At 42.4% G+C, this 20,651-nt stretch overlaps 1 protein-coding gene across 2 annotated transcripts in view; it reads left to right on the forward strand.

Moving 5' to 3' along the window:
• Window positions 1-6,088: 6,088 nt before the first annotated feature.
• LOC125621320 (ankyrin repeat domain-containing protein 40) overlaps window positions 6,089-20,651 on the forward strand; it is a 20,576-nt gene continuing 6,013 nt past the window's right edge. The window contains exons 1-6 of one of the 2 annotated variants that reach the window (XR_012664903.1): window positions 6,089-6,462; window positions 8,669-8,817; window positions 11,469-11,960; window positions 14,486-14,661; window positions 16,047-16,245; window positions 19,718-20,651. The exon at window positions 19,718-20,651 is cut by the window's right edge and continues 2,344 nt beyond it. Coding sequence is in view for 1 of the 2 variants with exons in the window: in XM_048818094.2 (XP_048674051.2) it covers window positions 6,329-6,462; window positions 8,669-8,817; window positions 11,469-11,960; window positions 14,486-14,661; window positions 16,047-16,190 (1,095 nt within the window). In the remaining variant the exon portion in view is untranslated. Of the gene's footprint in view, window positions 6,463-8,668; window positions 8,818-11,468; window positions 11,961-14,485; window positions 14,662-16,046; window positions 19,275-19,717 lie in introns of those variants that run through there. The other variant, XM_048818094.2, reaches the window with a different exon arrangement.

Below are 20,651 nucleotides of genomic sequence, written 5' to 3' on the forward strand. Positions count from 1 at the left end.
TAAAATCACAAGGCCAACTGAGAATATGGTTGAATGATATACACATATATTCATAGTAGTCACTTGTGTGGTGATGTTCTTCCCAACAACCTGTTGGTGATGGTGATGTTTCATATTCTCTGTGTATATATAAAGTCTGCTGCAGTTTCCACGGTATGCATCCGATGAAGTGAGCTGTAGCTCACGAAAGCTCATGCTCAAATAAATTGGTTAGTCTCTAAGGTGCCACAAGTACTCCTTTTCTTTTTCCCAACACTGCAGTCCTTACATAAGCAAAATTCCCCTTAAAGTCAATGGGAATTATACCTCTGGAAGGAGTGTAGGACCTGGCTTCAACTACATGTCCCATCACAAGATGTGTCAGTTTCATGAGTCTGATGTAATCAGAAATCTATTCTATACAGGTTCTTATGTTGTGCTCATCACAAGAGTATCTGGTTACATGCAGTGGCTGTGACATCATAGCTGTGAAATAAGACAGTTTTAAAGTGTAAAAAAATCTCGAACAGCTCTCACATTTTAGCCAGAGTTCTGTATACAAATGAATTAAGATCAACTGAATGTTGATTGGCTGAGTCACATATGATGTCACAATTCAACCACACAAAACTTTGGAAAAGAATATTGGAAAAAAATATAGAACAAACAACTTTGTTTATTTAGAACACTTTGGAAGGAAAACAACTTTGAAATTTTGATTTCCCGCTCCCTTCCCTAAAACAGGTTTTTGACCATCTCTATTCAAAGTTTCTCTAAGCAATAGCAACTTATACTGTATCCGCAAAAAGAAAAGGAGTACTTATGGCACCTTAGAGACTAACAAATTTATCTGAGCATAATAAGACCTAAAAGTGGCAATTCGTCAACAAAAAAACTTCAAAAACAGATTCCAACGAGAGACTGCTGAATTGGAATTAATTTGCAAACTGGATACAATTAACTTAGGCTTGGGAGTGGATGTGTCATTACACAAAGTAAAACTATTCCTGCCCCCCACTGTTCCTCACATGTTCTTGTCAAATGCTGGAAATGGCCCACCTTGATTATCACTACAAAAGGTGTTTCTCCCCGCCCCCCACTCTCCTGCTGGTAATAGCTTCACCGTACCTGATCATTCTCCTTACAGTATGTATGGTAATACCCATTGTTTCATGTTCTCTGTGTATATAAATCTCCCACTGTATTTTCCAATGAATGCATCTGATGAAGTGAGCTGTAGCTCACGAAAGCTTATGCTCAAATAAATTTGTTAGCCTCTAAGGTGCCACAAGTACTCCTTTTCTTTTTGCAAATACAGACTAAAACAGCTACTACTCTGAAACCTGTCATTATACTGTATTGTTATTTAGGTTGAAAGGAGTCAGAGAACCATAGCATAGTGGAACGTGGAGGCCATTAATCAATGCCAACTTAGAGCCTCCATATCTCAGCTTGTGTTTATGGTCTAATTGATAAACACTGTGTCACTACCAAGGCAAAACTCGGGGATTTACGGGTTTGTTTTAGACCAGATTGGAGCAGCTAGAGGTCACAGCAGGATTTATTTTCTTGGATTGGTTTGCATGCGTGGATTAAAAAAGAATATCCAAAAAAATATGTGGTGAATGACCAGCATCTGCACCTCATGTTAGAAACGTTACCTCAAGTCAAAGTTCCTCTGAGAACAAGCAGGCAGGAGCAGCTTTTAGTGGAAAATAGCATGGCAGCAGGTATGGTGGGTTTACCACACTAAGTTAATGGGATGGAGTGAGACAGGATGGACATCCCCAAAAGTTTTAGAGTGGGAATTTTAAAAGCACTCATCACGGGCCTAACCCTGCTCTCATTGGTGCCATGGCAGAACTCTCATTATCTTGAGTAGGAGAAGAGGCAGGTCAATACCAGGCACTTGTGAAAATCCAAGTGAAATCCACCCTTGTGTAGAGAACTGGCACTGTTTAAACCAGGCATAAGTGGAACTGAAGTGGCACCTAAGCCTCATGTATTTGCACTTTCACTTGAGATGGAGATGAAGCAAACAGCAGAGGTGACTAAATCGAGCCAACATAACTCGTTAGAAGACTTTTGGCCCCCCACCGGATAAACACAAAACTTGAAAAGTTTCAGACTGACAGTGACCTGTTTTGAAGATCAGTGGTTTGTCAATCATACTATTGGGTGATACCACGTAGCACTGCCATAGTGCATTCCAATTGGGGAACTTTAGATACAAGAAGGGAATCTTTGGTTTCAGTGAAGTGCTTTTATTTAACAATCACATAAATGACATCATAGATGAAAATGAATTAAATATTTTACTCAGAGAGTCCCTAAACTGACTGACTCCACTTTCTTTGTAGCCAACTTCGTGTTACATTCCTTCATGGTCCACAAGATGGCCACACTCACACCTTCATTAATTAAGCTTCACAACACCCCAGGGAGGTATTATTATGATTGTTTAATACTTACATTAAGGTAGCAGCCACAGGTGCCAATCAGGATCAAAGGCCCATTGCATGAGGTGCTGTACAAAACACAAAGATAGACACAGCTCCAGTCCCGCTGAGCTAATGATCTAAGAAAAGTGACCCAGAAACAGTGGGAAGAGGGTACAACCGAAACATGCCTCCTTTTTACTGGTTTTAGGAATGGGCAAAATGGGGTGCAACGAGGATATAGCGACAATTTTCAAACTTTGCTGCCTAAAGATAGGCAGTAACATCCATATTTAGGCTGCAAAGTTAAGCACATATGTAAATCTTTGCTGCTTACATTGACTCTGTCTCTGTCACTCATTAGAGTTTTAACCGAACTCCCCAACAGAGTTTAGATTTTCCTGCAGAGAGCTTTCTGGGAAAACCACAGGAGTGATGGGGACAGGGAAGTACCCCATCTTCCTCTGACCCCTCTTTATTCAAACACTCAAGTTTCTTCAAACACTCAAACTTGTCAGCACCAATCAGGTTAAATGCATGTTTTAATCTGGGCATTGATTTTTAGCTCCTCCCCTCTTCTCCCCACCAGACCCTTCATCCCCCCAGCCTTAAAGCCATAAGAGCTTTAAAAATGTTTTTTAAAAGTATAAATTTTAAGGTCCCTGGCTTTACCTAAATCATATTTCTAATCGCCTTAACCAAGCCTGGGGCATGTTCAAATTGTTATAAACATCATTTTGGGTGGGTTGGGGGGATTATATGTTTCAAATGCGATTATACAGCGATATATACGTTCCCTGTGTAATCAGAAATAAAACAATTATAATCTTCAGAAAGACATTTAACAACAATTCTAAACTACTGAGGATTTGATTAAGGGTGTTGGGGAATTAGAATTGAGATGTGAAAAGGGGGAAGGGAAAAGACTTCAAATGCTATTTTCAAAACAATAGGTCATGGTTTTCCAAAAAGGCTTATACAAGGAACAGAAAATGATTCAGTGAGGCTGCTTCATTTTTAAAACAATTGATACATAGTTTGAGTTACATTAAGTAGTTCACAGAAGATGTGAAAGTAATAAACAATCGAACAACAAATCACAGGAGCCTTGATCTCAGACCAGAAAAGGCAAAAACTAAGGCCCTGATCCTGCAAATACTTACCCGTCTGTTTAAGTAAGTGAGTAGTCCTACTGATGTCAATGCAACTACTCACATGCATAAAGTTAAGCACGTCGTTAAGTGTTTGCAGGATCAGGGCCTGAATGTTGCTCCCAAGGTTATATAGAAGAGCTGTATTCTGTTTTATTAATGGAGTTGCCAACATTATATTTAAAAAATATGGACCAGACCTCAGATGTCTCCAAGCTTGACTTGAACCTCTGGGGGCAAGTCCCTTCCCCCCACCCCCATGCTTTCTAGGGGTTCTCTCTCTCCAGCTCTGGATGCTGCAGAGAACCCAGGGACTCAGGTGCTGGGCCAGCTGCTGCAACTCCTGTTTAGGTTGTGCACAGGTGCCAAGAGGAGCCGAGCTGGAGGCTGCAGTTGTTGGTCTTTTTCTGCTGCGCCACTTGCATGTGTTGTCGGGACTTGGAACCAGAACCTTATGATTCATAGCACAGATCTCTACCACTTGAACCAAAGGAATATCACCATTAGCGTGTAACTGCAGTAGGCTTCTATCATTTGTGCAGACTAGCCATTGGAGTGGGACACAAGGCACACCGTGCAAGTGTGTTACATACCCTCAAGTCCCAAAAGTTTCCAGGGGAGTGCAGGGTGTACAGAACTTTACACAGAGCCTGATTCTCTGCTACGTTGTATTACCATTTATTCCTGTGCCAAATGCTCTCAGACCAGACCTCTCCACTCCCAGCAATGGTAGAATTTTACATTCACCCTGCAGAAACCAGTGGAGAACCAGATCGTGGATGAGCTCAGCACTTGACAGGCTTGGGCTAAAAATGAATGTAATATAGGGGTAGGGGAGCTGGGGGAGCATGTGATTTGGTCTGGTTTTTCTGGCATATATTTTGTTAGTTCCAGTGTTTAGGGGTATTAGATAAGTCAGAAAATCCAGAGTACATGGGGAAAAGAGGGAAGGCTAGCGGTGGCAGGCTGGAGGCAAATAAACCCTCAGCTAATCCTCTCTTACATAGACTTTCATGAGAGAACCAGTCTCACCACTCTAAAGAACACTGTGTAATTATGGGGTGGTGAACCCGCGTAGCATTTAAGTATAGACATAGTAATTTGGGCATAAGAACCAGATTCTCAAAGGACTATTATAGGCACCTAACACCAATTGAAATCATTTGGAGTTAGGCACCTAAATACCATTGAGAGTCTAGGCTTTAGTCCCAGCTGGGAAACTGTCTTTCTGAGTGACCCGCTGACCTGAAGTGCTCAGATACCACGAATGATGTGAGGGGTGTGGTATAAAACCTTGAGTAGAATGAAAAAGAATTCTGAACTTGGGCAGCCAGGGAACTGCTCTGTGCCTCAATTTCACCCATTTTTAAAACGTTGCATAATACGCTCTTTACTGAGAAGTGCTTTGAAATCTGCTCTGTGAAAATGCTGAGGCTGTTGGGTTTTGTTTGTTTTTTGCATTAAAGGCATATGACAAGAGTATTACAGTACACAAGTGCAAAACTGGGTTCTGAAACTCTTATTGTTGTTCTACTGCGACCCCTAGTGTCACAATATATTTTTACTAATAAAGCTGTTGATTATTCGGGGCCCACTCATGCAAGCCTTCCGCACACAGAATCCCCCTTGATGTCAATGGGAGTAACACAGAGGGAGACCTTTTAGAATAGGACCTTCTGTCCTTTTTTCCTTTTGGATGGAGCAGTAATTCTGCCCTCATCTTTATGGATTTTCCAGGCCCGTATATGTTCAGATTTCTTGTGTTTTCAGAGCACCCCAGAAAGTATTTGATGTTAGGAATTAACATTTATTGCCACTATTGCCTTAAATTTTAAACTTCATTTTGTGTACATGTAGTATCAAATGATGTCAGAAACATTGAGGGCCATCCACTCAGCTGTCTGAAAGGGTCTGACAAAGTGTTGGAACTGTGGAATTGAATCACTGGGCCAATGTGAAAGTCAAATTGTAATGCACAAGCCTGTGAGCAAGACTTAACAGATACATATGGCAATGAAGTTCACTGCAAGGAGTACAGGTGTAGGTGACCAGGGTTCTGTTTCTGGACTGACTTGTTGTGTGGCCTTGGAAAAGTCACTTGACATTGAGATAATCAGAAGGTGAATAAAAAAAGCCTAAAGCTTTATTATTATTAATTAACTTGAGGGAGAGATAGCTCCATGGTTTGAGCATTATTCTGCTAAACCCAGGATTGTGAGTTCAAATCCTTGAGGGGGCCATTTAGGATCTGTGGCAAAAATGGGGGATTGATCCCGCTTTGAGCAGAGGGTTGGACTGGATGACCTCCTGAGGTCCCTTCCAACCCTGGTACTCTATGATTATTATTATTTAAATCTCATGATTTTAAGCCCAGCTCCTGATTTTGTTTTGGGGGCTGGGGAGCCGGCTTCTGAACGCTTGCTTGGGGTTGGCAACCCAGACAAAGGGTGGGAGCTGCAAACTGCCGACTGATCACGATGCCCTCCCCAGGGCTGACTGAGCCTCCGCACCAGCCCGGGAGTGGGGGCGGCTGGCGATCACCGTGTCCCTCCCCACAGCCAGGCCCAAGGCAGCCCTGGCGGCCCAAGGCCCTGTGACGGGCTAGGAACGAAAGGGCGAGGCGCGGGGTGTCACTGGGAATAGGGCCCCTGCGAGGCGAGCTCCGGACGGGCAGTCCGCTCCCGGGGGCGGGAAGGGCCCTGGGCCCGGGCGGAGGCGGCCAGGCCAGGCCGGGGGGCCCTGGTCCCCAGCGGGAGAGCGATGAGCGGCCCCCTGGAGGAGCGGGAGCTGCAGGAGAGGCTGCGGGAAGCGGCCGCTCTGGGGGACCTGGAGGAGGTGCGGCGCCTGCTGCGGAGCGGGGCGGACGTCAACTCCCCAAATGAGATCAACGGCTGGTAAGTGCCCCCCCCGCCCGGCTGCCATGACCTTCTGCGCCCTCCCCCCCCCCCGGCTGTTATAACCTCCTGCGGGCCCCCCCATCGGCTGTTATAACCTCCTGCACCCCCCCGGCTGCTATAACCACCCGCGCCCCTCCCCCCCCCCGGCTGCTATAACCTCCTGCGGCCCCCCCCCCGGCTGTTATAATCTCCTGCACCCCCCCGGCTGCTATAACCACCCGCGCCCCTCCCCCCCCCGGCTGCTATAACCTCCTGCGGCCCCCCCTCGGCTGTTATAACCACCTGCACCCCCTCCCCCCGCCTGTTATAACCACCTGCAGGTCCCCCCCCGGCTGCTATAACCACCTGCACCCCTTCCCCCCCCCCGGCTGTTATAATCTCCTGCACCCCTTCCCTCCCCTGGCTGCTATAACCACCTGCACCCCCTCCCCCCGCCTGTTATAACCACCTGCAGGTCCCTCCCCCGGCTGCTATAACCTCCTGCACCCCTTCCCCCCCCCCCCGGCTGTTATAATCTCCTGCACCCCTTCCCTCCCCTGGCTGCTATAACCACCTGTGCCCCTCCCCTCACTGGCTGGGACAGCTCAGTCGGTCACCCCCTGCCAAGGAGCTGTGTGCGGGTCTCTGCTGGGAGGGCTGGGGCTGGGTAGTGCTGCCTGAGGCAGGGCTGTGTGAGAGCAGGGACTGGCAGCCCGAGGGGTGGGTGTGTGGATGGCCGGCTAGCCGGCCCCCATCCCTGTTGGTATCAGCGGAGGGGTTTGCGCTGGTGCCCTTTTTCTAAGTCTCTCTGACCCGCCCTGCTTTCCCGCCCGAGAAGTGGCTGCATGACTTGTGTTAACGTTTGTACGGTGCCTTGGCATTCTCGGGATGAAAGGCTCAGCTCTGTGTAAGGGAGGCAAGCGGGGCCTGTGGATAGCGCACTGGACTGGAACAAAGGAGACTTGGATTCAGTTCCTAGCTCGGCCACTGGCCTGCTGGGTGATCTTGGGAACCTAAGGTCGGCGCTCTGTGCCTTGGTTTCCCCATCTGTAAAATGGGATAATTATATTGATCTCCTTTGTAAAGTGCTTTGAGACCAAGCCATGAGAAATGCTATATAAGGCTAAGCATTATTATGAACAAAAGTATGAATGCATGTAGCCTGTAAGGTTGGCACCACGCTTTATTCAGTGTGATTGCGTTAACGTGGTAGCACTCTGATTTGTAGTATCAGGGCTTGGATTTATCTGTGTAGATGGGACCAAACTGAGTTATCTCATGTTACTGAACCATGATAAAGCCCTGGGTCAAAATTTTCAAAAATATAACCCTAAAATGGGGGTTCCAGAGTTCTTACTTAGGTGTCTTAAGTCAGTAGCTGGATTTTTCAAAAGTGTTGAGCACCCTGCATCTCCCATTGACTTTATCGAGAGTGGCTTGATGCACTGTAGTACTGAAAAAAACGGACAGTTTTTAGTGGAGAATGGCATAAGAAGACTCAATAGTTGGGAGCTGAAGTACAAATTTTTAACAGTGCAGGTGCTTTATTACTGAAACAAACTACCAAAGGCAGTGGTAGATTCTCCATCTATTGATGTCTTCAAGTATGGATGCCTTTCTGGAAGATTTGCTTTAATCAAACACATTTTGGACTCAGTACCTGGTTGAAATTGAGTGGCCTGTGAAGGTCAGACTTGGAGATCTATAGGCCCTTATGGTCCTAAAGATCTATGAATATATAAAATTGGACTGCTCGTTTATATGACTAAATGCGGACTTAGGAGGTCTAACTTTAGGCCCTCGTTTTTGAATTTTTAGTCCAAGTCTTTACAGGGGTCTACTAAGTCTATTGTCTGCTTTAATTTTTATTGCACTATATTATATAACAGTTAACATTGCTCAAATCAGGGACTGCCAACACTATTTTATTAATAGCATGAAGCAGTGTTATTTTTGTTTGTTTAGCACTGACAATGTACTCAGTGCACACTGGCTGATCGAGGTAAAGGAAGTCCCTGCCCCAAGGAATTTACAACTGAATCATGTTCAGTTTGAACGTGGAAGCGATTCTGGTGTCTCCCAAGTCACCCTTATTCTACATGCAACCTGAGGCAAATGGATTATTATTATTGTTGGCACATAATGGTTTAGAACTCTGGATTTTGTGGTCGGGGTATAGTTCATTGGAACTACAAAGTCACCAATATATTTTCTTTACACACAGGACTTGTTTGCACTGGGCATGCAAACGGAACCATGCTGAAGTGGTCTCTTGCCTGATTGATGCTGGTGCTGATAAGGGGATTCTCACAGCTAAAGGAGAACTGGCAGCCCAGTTAACGTCAAAGAAAGAAATCAGGAAGATTATGGGAGGTACAATTTACATATTTTGACATTTATTCTAAAATAGTTGGTCTTAGTATTTAGTGGTTTTTCCTTAGTTCAATAGACTGACAGCATTTCTATTATAAAGAGAGGGTCCAGTCTTGTCCTTAAGTCACACCAGTAATGCTTATTCATACAAGTAGTTTCATTGACTTCAGTGGCATAATTCATGCAAGGAAGGATTGCAGGTTTTTCTAGGGTTTATATCTTTGCTGTGAACATGTTTTGTGCCAAGATGAAACTTGTGTTAGATGAATTTTGTGGGAGTGAATTTTATGAGTTTACTTTTTTACTCACTTTCCAAAAAGTTTTGCTCTTCCAATTCAGTTACCTGTTTTAAAAATTTTTTTTAGATGGAGTGTGCCTTTCTATAATTGGTAATCCCTTATCTATGTATATGAGTTTAAAAGATTATACCCCATGTAGGTAAATATGTTAACGTCTTTTGATCTTCCATGTGCATGTACCTAGTGCCTTGCAGATATTTATAAATGTATTCTAATATGTTGTAAGAAATTGTTGGAATCAGGACTCCCGAATTTTACTCCTGGTTCTGATACTGATTCACTCTGGGCAAGTTACTTTGGCCTCAGTCATGCTCCCTCAGAAATCAGTATAAATATAAGTGGAAGAATATTTTATGTCAAGCAAAGCCTGAGACAGAGCAGGTCGATATGGACCTTGCTATAGAGAGGAGACAGAGAGTAAGAGGGTGTATGCCGTTTGATTTGCATGACACATTCAGGTTTAAAGGTGACTGCTGATGTATTTCCTCATATGATTTTCAAATTTGTTTAGTGTAGTTATTATTTCACTAGTAGATAAACCTATTTTACTTTTTTTAGTATGATACTATAAACTGATGATTGCCAACTGCAGTTCAAAAACTCCTCTTGCTAGGAAAGTGCTTTCTTAAGGCTTGTCTATATTGTCTTTACTACAATAATTATACCACTGTAGTGAAAGCGACATAAGCTAAACTGGAAAAAGGTACTCCTATTCGGGAATAAAGAGTGTGTGCACTATAGCAATATAATTATACCGGTATAACTTTATCAGTAAATTTCCCTGTGTAAATAAGCCCTTTGAGACCTCTTTTAGTTACAGATCTCAGAATGAAACTGCTTTTCCAACTCTCATTGAAGTGTTTCCATTGACTTAAATGGAGTTGAATCAAGCCTCAAGCCAAAGGCTTTTCTTATAAGCACAAATAGACCTGGTCAAGCTGAACCAAAAGTCTTACAAGGCCATTGTATACAGAAGCAACTGCTACGTTTTAGGAGTGATGGCTTCCCAGAATGTCATAGCTGTGTTATGACTTCCTGGCAGTAAAACTTAACCTTCTCCATACACACGACAAAACACGTTGGTATATTTAAAAAGCTTATGCCACACACATGCAGAGAAGCAAGCCCAAAATTAGATATGTGACACTCTTAGAAATAGTGCAGATATGTCTGATTGAGTCCAGTGTTTCTGTACCATAGAAATTTCACCTTTTGTAACTTTCAGTGGGCATGCGTGTATATGTTAATAATATTTCTATGGGGAATAGGCCTCTTTTAAATTCAGGCTGGTAACTGACAATCCACAGAGTGTGTAATAGCTGCATGATTGCTGTGTAAATGCATGTGCAGCTAAGTACAGGCTGCCATTACTATTTTCACAGTCATTTGTGTGATTGGTATAATCTTTGAAAACTGGTTTTTCCTTTGTCTGGGCAAAAATCTGTATCTATTACACACACGCACAGCAGGACAACATGACTTGGGTTCTGACTTTTGAAAGTTTAGGCTGACTTGTCCAAGGGAAATGAGCTCCCACATAATTCCTGCCTGATACATTTGTCTGGTCACTAATAATTCATGCCCAGCTTTTTAAAGGAATTTAGGTGTCTAGCTCCCATTGATTTCAAAGGAAGTTAGGTATCTAAATACCTATAAAACCTGGGCCTCATTTACCAGGTATAGGATATGTGTCACTTTCACCCTCCTAAAGAAATTTAGTTGTGCATCCCCAGGAAAACTGAGAGCATCTTGTTTGGGCTGCCTTGGCATTCTTATTGTTAATGGGCCTACGCCTGCAGTTCTTATTCAAGCCAAATTTGTTGCAATAGTTCAGCGAATGTGAGGACTGCAGGATTGGACCCTATGTTGAACACCTGCTAACTGAGAAAAATGTTCCACTTCCTTTGCTGGCATCTATGAAAACCAATTATTTTAAATAATGTCTTTAAAAAAAATCATATCAAAACTAAGATTTAGCGAAGAAACTACTTCTCAATCTGATCCTTTCAGAGATGGTGAACAGGCATTGCTGTATTTAAAGGCATCGCTTGTATCTGCTTTTGATGGTTTAATTATTTTTCTTTGGCTTTTTTTGGCTTCCCACTCAGAGTTTGTATAAAAATTTCTTCCCTCTTGATTTTTATTCTTTTCTTTCATTTCACACTGCCAACATTTTGCCATGTTTCCAAGTGCCCATAGGCTCAAGCTACATTGGTGCAATTCTTGTGATTTTTGCAAGATGATATAACTTTGTGAGACACAGTAGGAAAACTCTAATTTTAAATTTAAATTGGGGAAGATGATAATATTTAAATAACAAGTTTTTCTCTCTCTCTCTTCCCCACCCTGAAGTGGAGGAAAATGAATTTCAAGAAGTGGAAGACTTAAACTTGCCAATTGTTGCGAACTATTTGGCCAATCCACCCTTCCCTTATGTTTACACTAAAGAAAGCAACAGCATTCCAGCCATCTCAACAGCATCCCAGAATGAAAGCACTTCCGTCTCTTTTGTTTCTCTGTGTGAAACTAGTCCTTGCTCATCAGCAACTCAGGTCGAAAGCATATGCACATCCATGTCGTCACACAGCGAAGATTGTTTTCCTGTGGTACACTCTAAGGAAGGCCAGCCCACCCCATCAGCACCCATCATGGTGCCAGAATATCCAAAACCTAGAGTCCAGAATGGCCCCATTTGTCAGCCATCTATGTCTCATAATAGAGGCCTCTTTTCTCCAGTAGCATCTAAACAGCCTGCATCTCAGCAACAGAATGGCTCTCCTACTGGGGCTGCACCAACATTTCAGCCACTTTTCTTCACCGGAACTTTTCCATATAATATGCAAGGTAACAAAGTGTAATTTTCCAAGATTGTGCATCTTGCTACCACATTGCTGATCCATGTTTGCATCTCTAGTTGAGAACTGAAGTGAGGGTGTGTTTCATGTTGCTCTTGATCTCTCTTTCCATCCTCTAGGAGGAGAGGTAGAAATGTTGCGGGAAATGTCAAAGGGACTGTATGGTGGCAGAGAGAGCGATCTAGTCCCGCTCTATTTCAAATGCTCTCCCCATTCTGCTAACTAGAATAATTGTTGTATTATTTATACAGTACTATAAATGTGTTACAGACAATTACATCTGCTTTTCCACTTCTGGAGAGATTCCAGTCTAAAACCCAAACAATATAAAAATCACAAACTTTGCCAAATATGATACAAGGTGTAATAACTCTCTTGTAAACCAATACAACTTGTAATTTAGGGCTTGTCTATAGAGGGAGTTATTCTGGAATAGCTGGAATAAGAGTTAATCCACTTCAAATTCACACCCTGCTTTATTCCAGATTATTTTGTGTGTAGACAAAACCCTTAGTAACAAACTTAGCTTCTTTTTCTGAGGTTCCTTTACATCTCCTAATACTGTTTTCAAATGATTTTCATTGCTGTTGAAACCAAACCCTTCATTAGTCATACTGGGTCTGCTCTGTTACACTGGTGTGAATCCAGAAAACCTTTCTTAAAGTCAGTGGAGTTATTCCCAATTTACTCTAGTGTAACTGACCAGAATGTGGATAATTACATGCATCCTGTTTGCTCTCACAAGTGGAAGATCTGATATATCATTGTAACATTATTATGAAGCTGTGCTGCTGTTTGTGTTTAATCAGAAAAATCTGTTTTAATTCCCATTTCAGCCATAACTGAATTGTTAGAACCCCCAAAATAGAAATTGTATTCCAAACCAGTCATTTTGTCCTGTCTCCCACCACCACCTCTTTATCAGGCCCCGCTGCTCACTGTGGACACAAATATACCACAAACTCCTAACATTGCCATCTCATAGAGCATGTGCAAACTGATTGAGCATTTCTGGTAGCTAAGAGGGCTCAGATAAAGAGAGATGCAGATTTTCTTCACTTGAGTTGCTGAGTCAGATCCAGCTTGAGCCCCTGAGCCTGCAGGCAACTCCATGCTGCAAGCCCCAGATGTCAGTGAGGTTCCATGCAGTCACACGGGTGTGAGAAACAGTTTGAGATTGGAACCTCTGAAAATTTTTCTGTTAATCCTTCAGTTTAATCTTTGTGGGCTTTGCAACATTACTTTGTCTGGCTGATGGACAGGTGTCCATATCACAAAACTAGCACTATTTTTCCCCTTGATGAAAGGGCAAAGACTGACTAGACTATCAATTCTCAACTACTTTCTTGCCTCCTGAGGTGTTCCCTCCAGCTTAGAGTTGAGTGTTAATAAGTTTGCACCACACTTGTCTCTGCTGTATCTGATCTGTGTGGAAGGCTTCCAGAGACCATGGTACATATCTGGCCCCCATTACAGTAGTTAGTCCTGAGGGCATTCTCACCAAAAAATTAAAAATTCTGTGGACATTTTAAAATTCTGCAAGTTTTATTTGTCAATAAATAAATACAGAGGCTTCAGCATGGCAGTGGGGAGCACAGGCTACTGGCTGGCAGGAGGTCTGGGTGCAGGAGGGCTCCAGATGCAGGGGTTAAGGTTCAGTGTGGTAGGGTTCGGGTATGGAGGGCTAGGGGAGTACTGGATATACCCGGTGAGGCTTGGCAGGGGTGTCTGGGTATGGGAAGTCCAGATGCATGGGAGTTCGGTGGATGGGGGAGCAGCTCCCCATACAGTGACCCTTTCCCCCACAGTTGAGGCGCGATGAGGGCAGGAGGATGCTGAGCTGGGGGAGGTTTCTGGGGGTGGTTCCTACACAGCCCGAGACACTTCTTGCACGGGAACTGGAAGTCCTGTCCTTTCCTGCCTCCAGCTCAGCCACGACTAGCAGCTGATCCCGGGCTCAGGGTAGGAGCCACTGGCTGGGGTGTTCCCAGCCCTGCGGTGATTTACCTCTCTGCCGGCTGCTTGAAACTATGTACCTGCTCTGCTAGGGAGTGGTGTGTGACTGCTCTTGCAGCTTCCCTGTCAGAAAGTCATTTTTCTGCTGGAAAGCAAAGAAATCTTGGGGGGACATGAATTCAGTGCACGCGCAGTGGTGCAGAATTCCCCTAGGAGTATACAGTAGTATCTGTGCTATCATGAGCACTAAATTCACAGGGGAGAAGAAAGAGGAATCCATTCTGATAGAGGCTTTAGAATATTGTATAATTTTCTTTTAAATAAGCCCATATCATTTTAAGGTTTCCTCTGCAGTTTTGGGTTGTTTCCTTCATTGTGGATATGTGTTACTGGACTTTCTATGGGTATCTCAGGTTTAAATCCTTGTAAGAGTGACTCTGGTGTTATGCCAACAAAATCTGAATTCAAATAATAAAATGTAAATTCTCCCTCAGTTTCAGTCAAGATTATATCAGACCTCTTCCCACACCATAATTATTATTTTTTTATTTTTACTAGAACTGGTGCTTAAGGTAAGAATTCAGAACCTTAGGGAAAATGACTTCATTGAGATTGAATTAGACAGACAAGAACTGACCTATCAGGATCTACTCAAAGTCAGTTGCTGTGAACTGGGTGTTAATCAAGAGCAAGTGGAGAAGATTAGGAAGTTACCAAATACGCTGGTAAGAAAGGTAAGAGGAACTTCCATATTTAATTGCTAATCGGATATTATTCATTTTATTTCTCTGTTACCTTGGACTTTGGAGTACAAAGATCAGCTACTGACTTTAGACTCCAAAGAACTGCACTCTGTTCACGAACTGACGACCACATAATTTTTTTTTAAGTATTCAGGCCCAAAGAAATATTTCATAGGAGGGAAATAATGCAGTTTCATCATGATCTAGTAAAAAAGTATTTCTTTTTATCAAAGTGGACAATAAACTCTCAAAGCAGGAGAAATCACAGGCACCTATAGTTGCCAGGTATTTGAAACATAAGACAGAAAGCACAATGTGCAGGTTTCTCTCTTAAGCTTGTCATTAGTATGTGGAAATGGAAGTATCTTTGTGTGCGTGGGGAGGGGGGGAGGGGAGAGTGGGGAGAATACCCTACCTCGGCTTTTGTTGCAAATCATGTATAAGGGTACCCCATCAGCAATGTAAACATTCCTTTGTGTTCAGACAACACAGCTCTCGTGGGGCTGTGTCTGAAATCAACTGGCCTTGTCTGCATGACTTTCAGTTAATCTGACACATGCACTGACCTTAGCAATGTTCCGGTCAGATCCTTTTACTGCTTAATTCAGTAAGTACAAACAGTGGGTACTTGAAGAATGGAAAAGTCATCTTAACGGTATTGAGAGATTCCATCATGGAGCAAAACAAATAATGACACATCTGTTAACTAGAAAAAATAGTACTTGTACCTCGGGGTGGGCAAACTTTTTGGCCTGAGGGCCACATCTGGGTGGGGAAATTGCTTGCAGGGCCGGGGCAGGGGGTTGGGGTGCAGTGTGCAGGAAGGGGCAAGGGGTTGGGGCAGAGGAGGGGTGTGGAGTGTATGAGGGGGCTCAGGGAAGGGGGTTAGGGTGCAGGAGGGGTGTGGAGTGCAGGAGGGGGCTCAGGGCAGGGGGTTGGGGTGCAGGAGGGGTTCAGGCTCCAGCCTGGTACTGCTTACCTAGAGTGGCTTCAGGGGGCAGCGGCATGCACCAGGGCCAGGGAAGGCTCCCTGCCTGCCTGCCCTGGCTCCACGCTGTACCATTCCGGGAAGCGGCTGGCACCTGCGTGGCCCCTTGGTGGGGTGAGGGGGCGCGCAGAGGGCTCTGCATGTTTCCCTCGTCTGAGGGTACCTCCCCCAAAGCTCCCATTGGCCGTGGTAACCTGTTCCTGGCAGAGCTCCCCCCCCCCCCCAAAAGCCCTGAGGGGCCGGATCCGGCCCACGGGCCGTAGTTTGCCCACCCATGTTGTACCTGGCAATTGGTTAATGCTTGCTTTCACAGGCTTGACCTTGTTTATACACATTAATGGTAAATACATTTGTAGACATTTGCTTTTTTTGTTTTCATCCATTTAAGGACAAAGATGTTGCAAGACTTCAAGATTTTCAAGAACTGGAGCTGGTTCTAATGAAAAGTGACAACTCTCCTTTTAGAAATGCTGCATCAACACTGACGGAGAGGTCTTGCTACAATAGTAAAGCATCAAAGCTGACTTACTGAACTTTCTAGGATGTGAGAATTATATGCTGCTGTCTTCTGAAGCAGTGCATTAATTGTGTGTGAAACCTTAAGTTATTGTTAGGGTTAATATTTTAACTAATAATAGTATATCTTTGATATTTACTATCCCCTTTGCTTTTTTTTAACTTAATATTGTATTCAGATGAAGGGTACCTCATTTGTCTATTAAGCTGACATGCTTCAGATACAAGTCAATAAAGTTTATTGGTTGTATCTGGCATAAGAAGACAGCTGGTCAACTGTTGGCATGAAAAGTAAAGACTTCTGGAAAAATCCATCAGGCACAGTTAGATAGCTGTATCTTTTTTGCATAAATTATAAATTTGGGCTTCTATGGCTTGTTGCCCCCTGAAAATGTAAATACTGCCCTTATTTCTCAGACTCCTCTGGGTGCAGTCTCTGCTGTCACCAAAACTTTTAAGTGAACTGATGAAGATGTAAGGGTTTGTATTAGAGAGAGAGAGAGTCTTCAAGAATTTGGTTTTCTATTGCTTTCTCCTTCCTCAATCTATGAAGAGTCTCAAATCCATGTTTGGGAGTGGAGTTTAGCCATCTGATTACTGTACACAGTACCCGGCTCACTGAGTCTCTTACAACTGCCCTAAGTGTGAAGTAGCATGCCATGATGTCTTTTAGAGCAGTGATATTACTGCTCAAAATGAAAAGGAGGACTTGTGGCACCTTAGAGACTAACCAATTTATTTGAGCCTAAGCTTTCGTGATGCATCCGATGAAGTGGGCTGTAGCTCACGAAAGCTTAGGCTCAAATAAATTGGTTAGTCTCTAAGGTGCCACAAGTCCTCCTTTTCTTTTTGCGAATACAGACTAACATGGCTGCTACTCTGAAACCTGCTCAAAATGGTCCACAGAACTCACCCATTGTAACAACCACACAGGGACAGCTTGCTTTCAGGTTCCCAGATGTCAAATTGCCATTGATGTTTAGTAAATACCTTTATTTCTCTTCCCCAAACTAATATGTGACCCAACTGAACAAAATGGGATAACTTTTAATATTTTGTTCTTAAAATATTGATTTTTTTAAAAGTAAACCTTAGCTGCACTGTTGAACAAATGTATTAGATCGTCAAAGCAAATGAAAGTTACATATGTGGTTGTGTTTAAAAGGAAACTGCCATGTTTGACTGTATATTTAAATATTTTTGTGGGTATCAATTTCTTTTAAAAACCTATATACTTGTCCACTTGGCAAGCATTAATTACACCCTATGATTCAAATAGTGCTTTACTGCTTTTTAAAAAAATCTCTTCTAGGAACTAGTCTCATTGATACTCACAGTTCAGGGAAGCTGGGTTAAATTCAGCGGCCTGTGCAGTAGGAGCACAATACTAGAAAATATTTGTTGTTAAGTATCAACTCCAGAGGAGAGAGTCTGCTCTTGCTTAGCCAAACCCAATTAAGGGAACATGTGAATGGAAATAGAGGCACCATCAGAAGCAATTAACATATGCACCTGGAGCTGTTTTTAAACTGATTCTGTATGACACATTCGTCCCACAACTGTTGCATTACATTGCATGAGCTGGTGTCACTTAAAGCGTGTCAAAAGCTTCAGCCAATTGAGTAATCCAATAGCTTAATGTTGCTGGACGCTTTATAGCACTATGTTAAAAACTTGAATCTAAGTTACTTAAGCTCTTAATTTTTCAGAGCAAGTCTATAGACTTAGCCTGGGCAGTGTAAATTTAAAACATATATCACATCTGCGATCAAATACTATATTTTCAAGTTGTTTTTTTTCCCAAGGAGACTGGGTTTACTTTTGTTGCTGGGAGTACTAATCTCTAGCAATTCTGAAAACACTTGGCTACCCTGACTCTGATGAAGGCTAGGTGGATGTGCAGAAAAACTAGAAATGGCAATTCCAGATTGAGTAGGAAAGCTGGCCTTTCTTAGACTTAAATAAACATCTCCTACCAGAGTGACTTTCAATTAAAAATGTAACCTAATTTATAAGAGATCTAATATTGATTCCATCTCCAACTCTGTTTCTTTATTAAGCTATATTAGAGCAGCTGCATTTAAATAGCTTCTTCTTGCACTACTAAGAAGAATGTGATAAACCATAGGGATTTTTTTATGTGGATTGCAGCGTATAATATTGGAAATGATTTAGTGTAACACTGCATAGGGGATAGCTTCTCCTTGCAGTAACTAATGCTCTTTTTGACTAACGTGTTGTCACACGCCATACAACTGATGGCACATATTAGTTTATATTTATACATTTCTGAATTTGACTAGACAATAATAGAATGTGGCAAATGCAACATAGATAAAATCCAAAACATAAAGATGAGTTAAAGTTACTAGCACTTTCCTTTTGATCACTGAGATTTTGCTTAACTGGCTCAAAATACATTACTGCATTCTAGGTCCTTTCCCTATTCTAACACTCCACCAATGAAAGCCTCCAGTGATATGCATCTGCGGTCTAATCCTTCTGCCTTCTAATTCAGTCTGACAGTACTCTCCCCTGTTCTGTCCATACAGTGGCTGGACTAGCTCATGAGGCCTGATTCAACTCCTACTCAACTGAAGGCCCCATCAGTACTTAGTCCAACCTGATACTCCCTGTGGTGGGGATTTGGCCTACATACTTGCCACTGTAGTGTCAGGGTTATTTCAAAGTGAATGTTTGGAAAAAACAGTAGTTATGGAGATCAAAATTAAGAGTATTCACAGCTAGTTTTGCCCATCCTATGGTTTAATGCGTGTAGGACATTGTCATGTTTACATAAAGAATGTAACAGAATTGTCCAGCAACTAATAGAAGTGATTCTATTTTAATAAGCTTTATTTTCTCTAATTCATGACAACTAACCATTAACTTGATATGCAACACAACCTTTGCTAAAGAACTATATTAACTGTAAAAATATAGTGCTGGTAACTGAGCAGATCTATGCATTCAGAGAAATATTTTTGTATGTTTTATGAAGTTTGATAAAATTTAAAGGACACTAACTATGTTAATGGTGAATTTATTTCTGTTCATTGAATAATAATAAAGATGTCAGTGTAAAAAAAGTTTAAACTTCTTCCAGGGATGATGATGATTTTTTTTGCATTACCAACTTGTATTGAAATGACAGGGCTACTTTTAAAGCTTGCAGATTTCTTTTAAATTTGTTTTTAGTCCTAGACCTCAGTTCCTAAAGGCAGCGTCTCAAAAGTCAATTAATAATGAGTACTTAACACCAAGCTTGTAAGGTCAGGTGTGAGCCCAGCTGAGGAAAGAGGCTTGAGGCTGTTTACAAATCTATGCATCTTGTCTTTAGTATACTGTATCAGCTAGTCAAACAAACAGCACCTGAGCTTAACACTGGCAGAGCTTTCTTGCTTTCTATAAGGGCATTAGATCCCATTATTCTGTATGTATAGTTGGGATTATATTTTCCAATGTGCATTACTTAACGTTGAATTTCACCAGCCACGTTGTTGCATAATCACTGTTTTGTGAGATCCCTTTGTATTTTTTCAGGCTGCTTTGGTCTTGAGTAATTTTGTCACCTCAATGTTTTCCAGCTCATTGGTGAGTATGTTGAATTCCACAGGGCCCAGTAGTTGGGGGTGGGTAGGGTGAGTGGTCACTACTCTCCATTATGAAAATTGACCATTTACTCCTACCCTTTGTTTGCTGTCGTTTACTGATCCATGAGCACACCCTTCTTATCCCATGATTGCTTACTTGGCTAAAGAACTTTTGGTCAGGGACCATCTCAAAGGCTTTCTGAATGTCCCACTACACTGTATCCACTAGATCAGTGGTTCTCAACCCCAAGTACATATACCCCAGAAACATGAGGTTTTCCAGGTGGTGTATCACCTAATCTAGATACTTGCCTAGTTTTACAACAGGCTACATAAAAAGCACTAACAAAGTCAGTACAAACTAAAATTTCATACAGACAAAATGAGAAAGTCAACAATTTTTCAGTAATAGTGTGCTATGAAATGTATTTTTATGTCTGATTTGGTAAGCAAGTAGTTTTTAAATGAGGTGAAATTTGGGAGTAAATAAGACAAATCTGACTGAATGGGGTACAGTAGGCTTGGAAGATTGAGAACCATTGTGCTAGATCATCCATGTCCATGTTTATTACATTCTTTGTGGTGATTAACAGATTGTAAAGGGAAATCATGACTCAACAAACACCACACTGACTCTTCTGCCAACAAATCATGTTCATCTATGTGTCGGATAATTCTGTTCCTTACTATCATTTCAACCTATTTGCTTTGTACTGAAATTGAGTTTAGCGGCTTGAAAGTGGCAGGAGCACCTCTGGAGCCCTTTTTAAAAAATGTCATTTTAGCTATCCTGCAGTCATCTGATTTAAATGATAGATTACATAACCTCAGAAGTTCTGAAGTCTTGGGGAGGGGGGGAAAACTATCTTCTCCTTGCCTCTGCT

This window comes from Caretta caretta, chromosome 14, assembly GCF_965140235.1.
Source record: "Caretta caretta isolate rCarCar2 chromosome 14, rCarCar1.hap1, whole genome shotgun sequence".
NCBI lineage: Eukaryota > Metazoa > Chordata > Testudines > Cheloniidae > Caretta > Caretta caretta.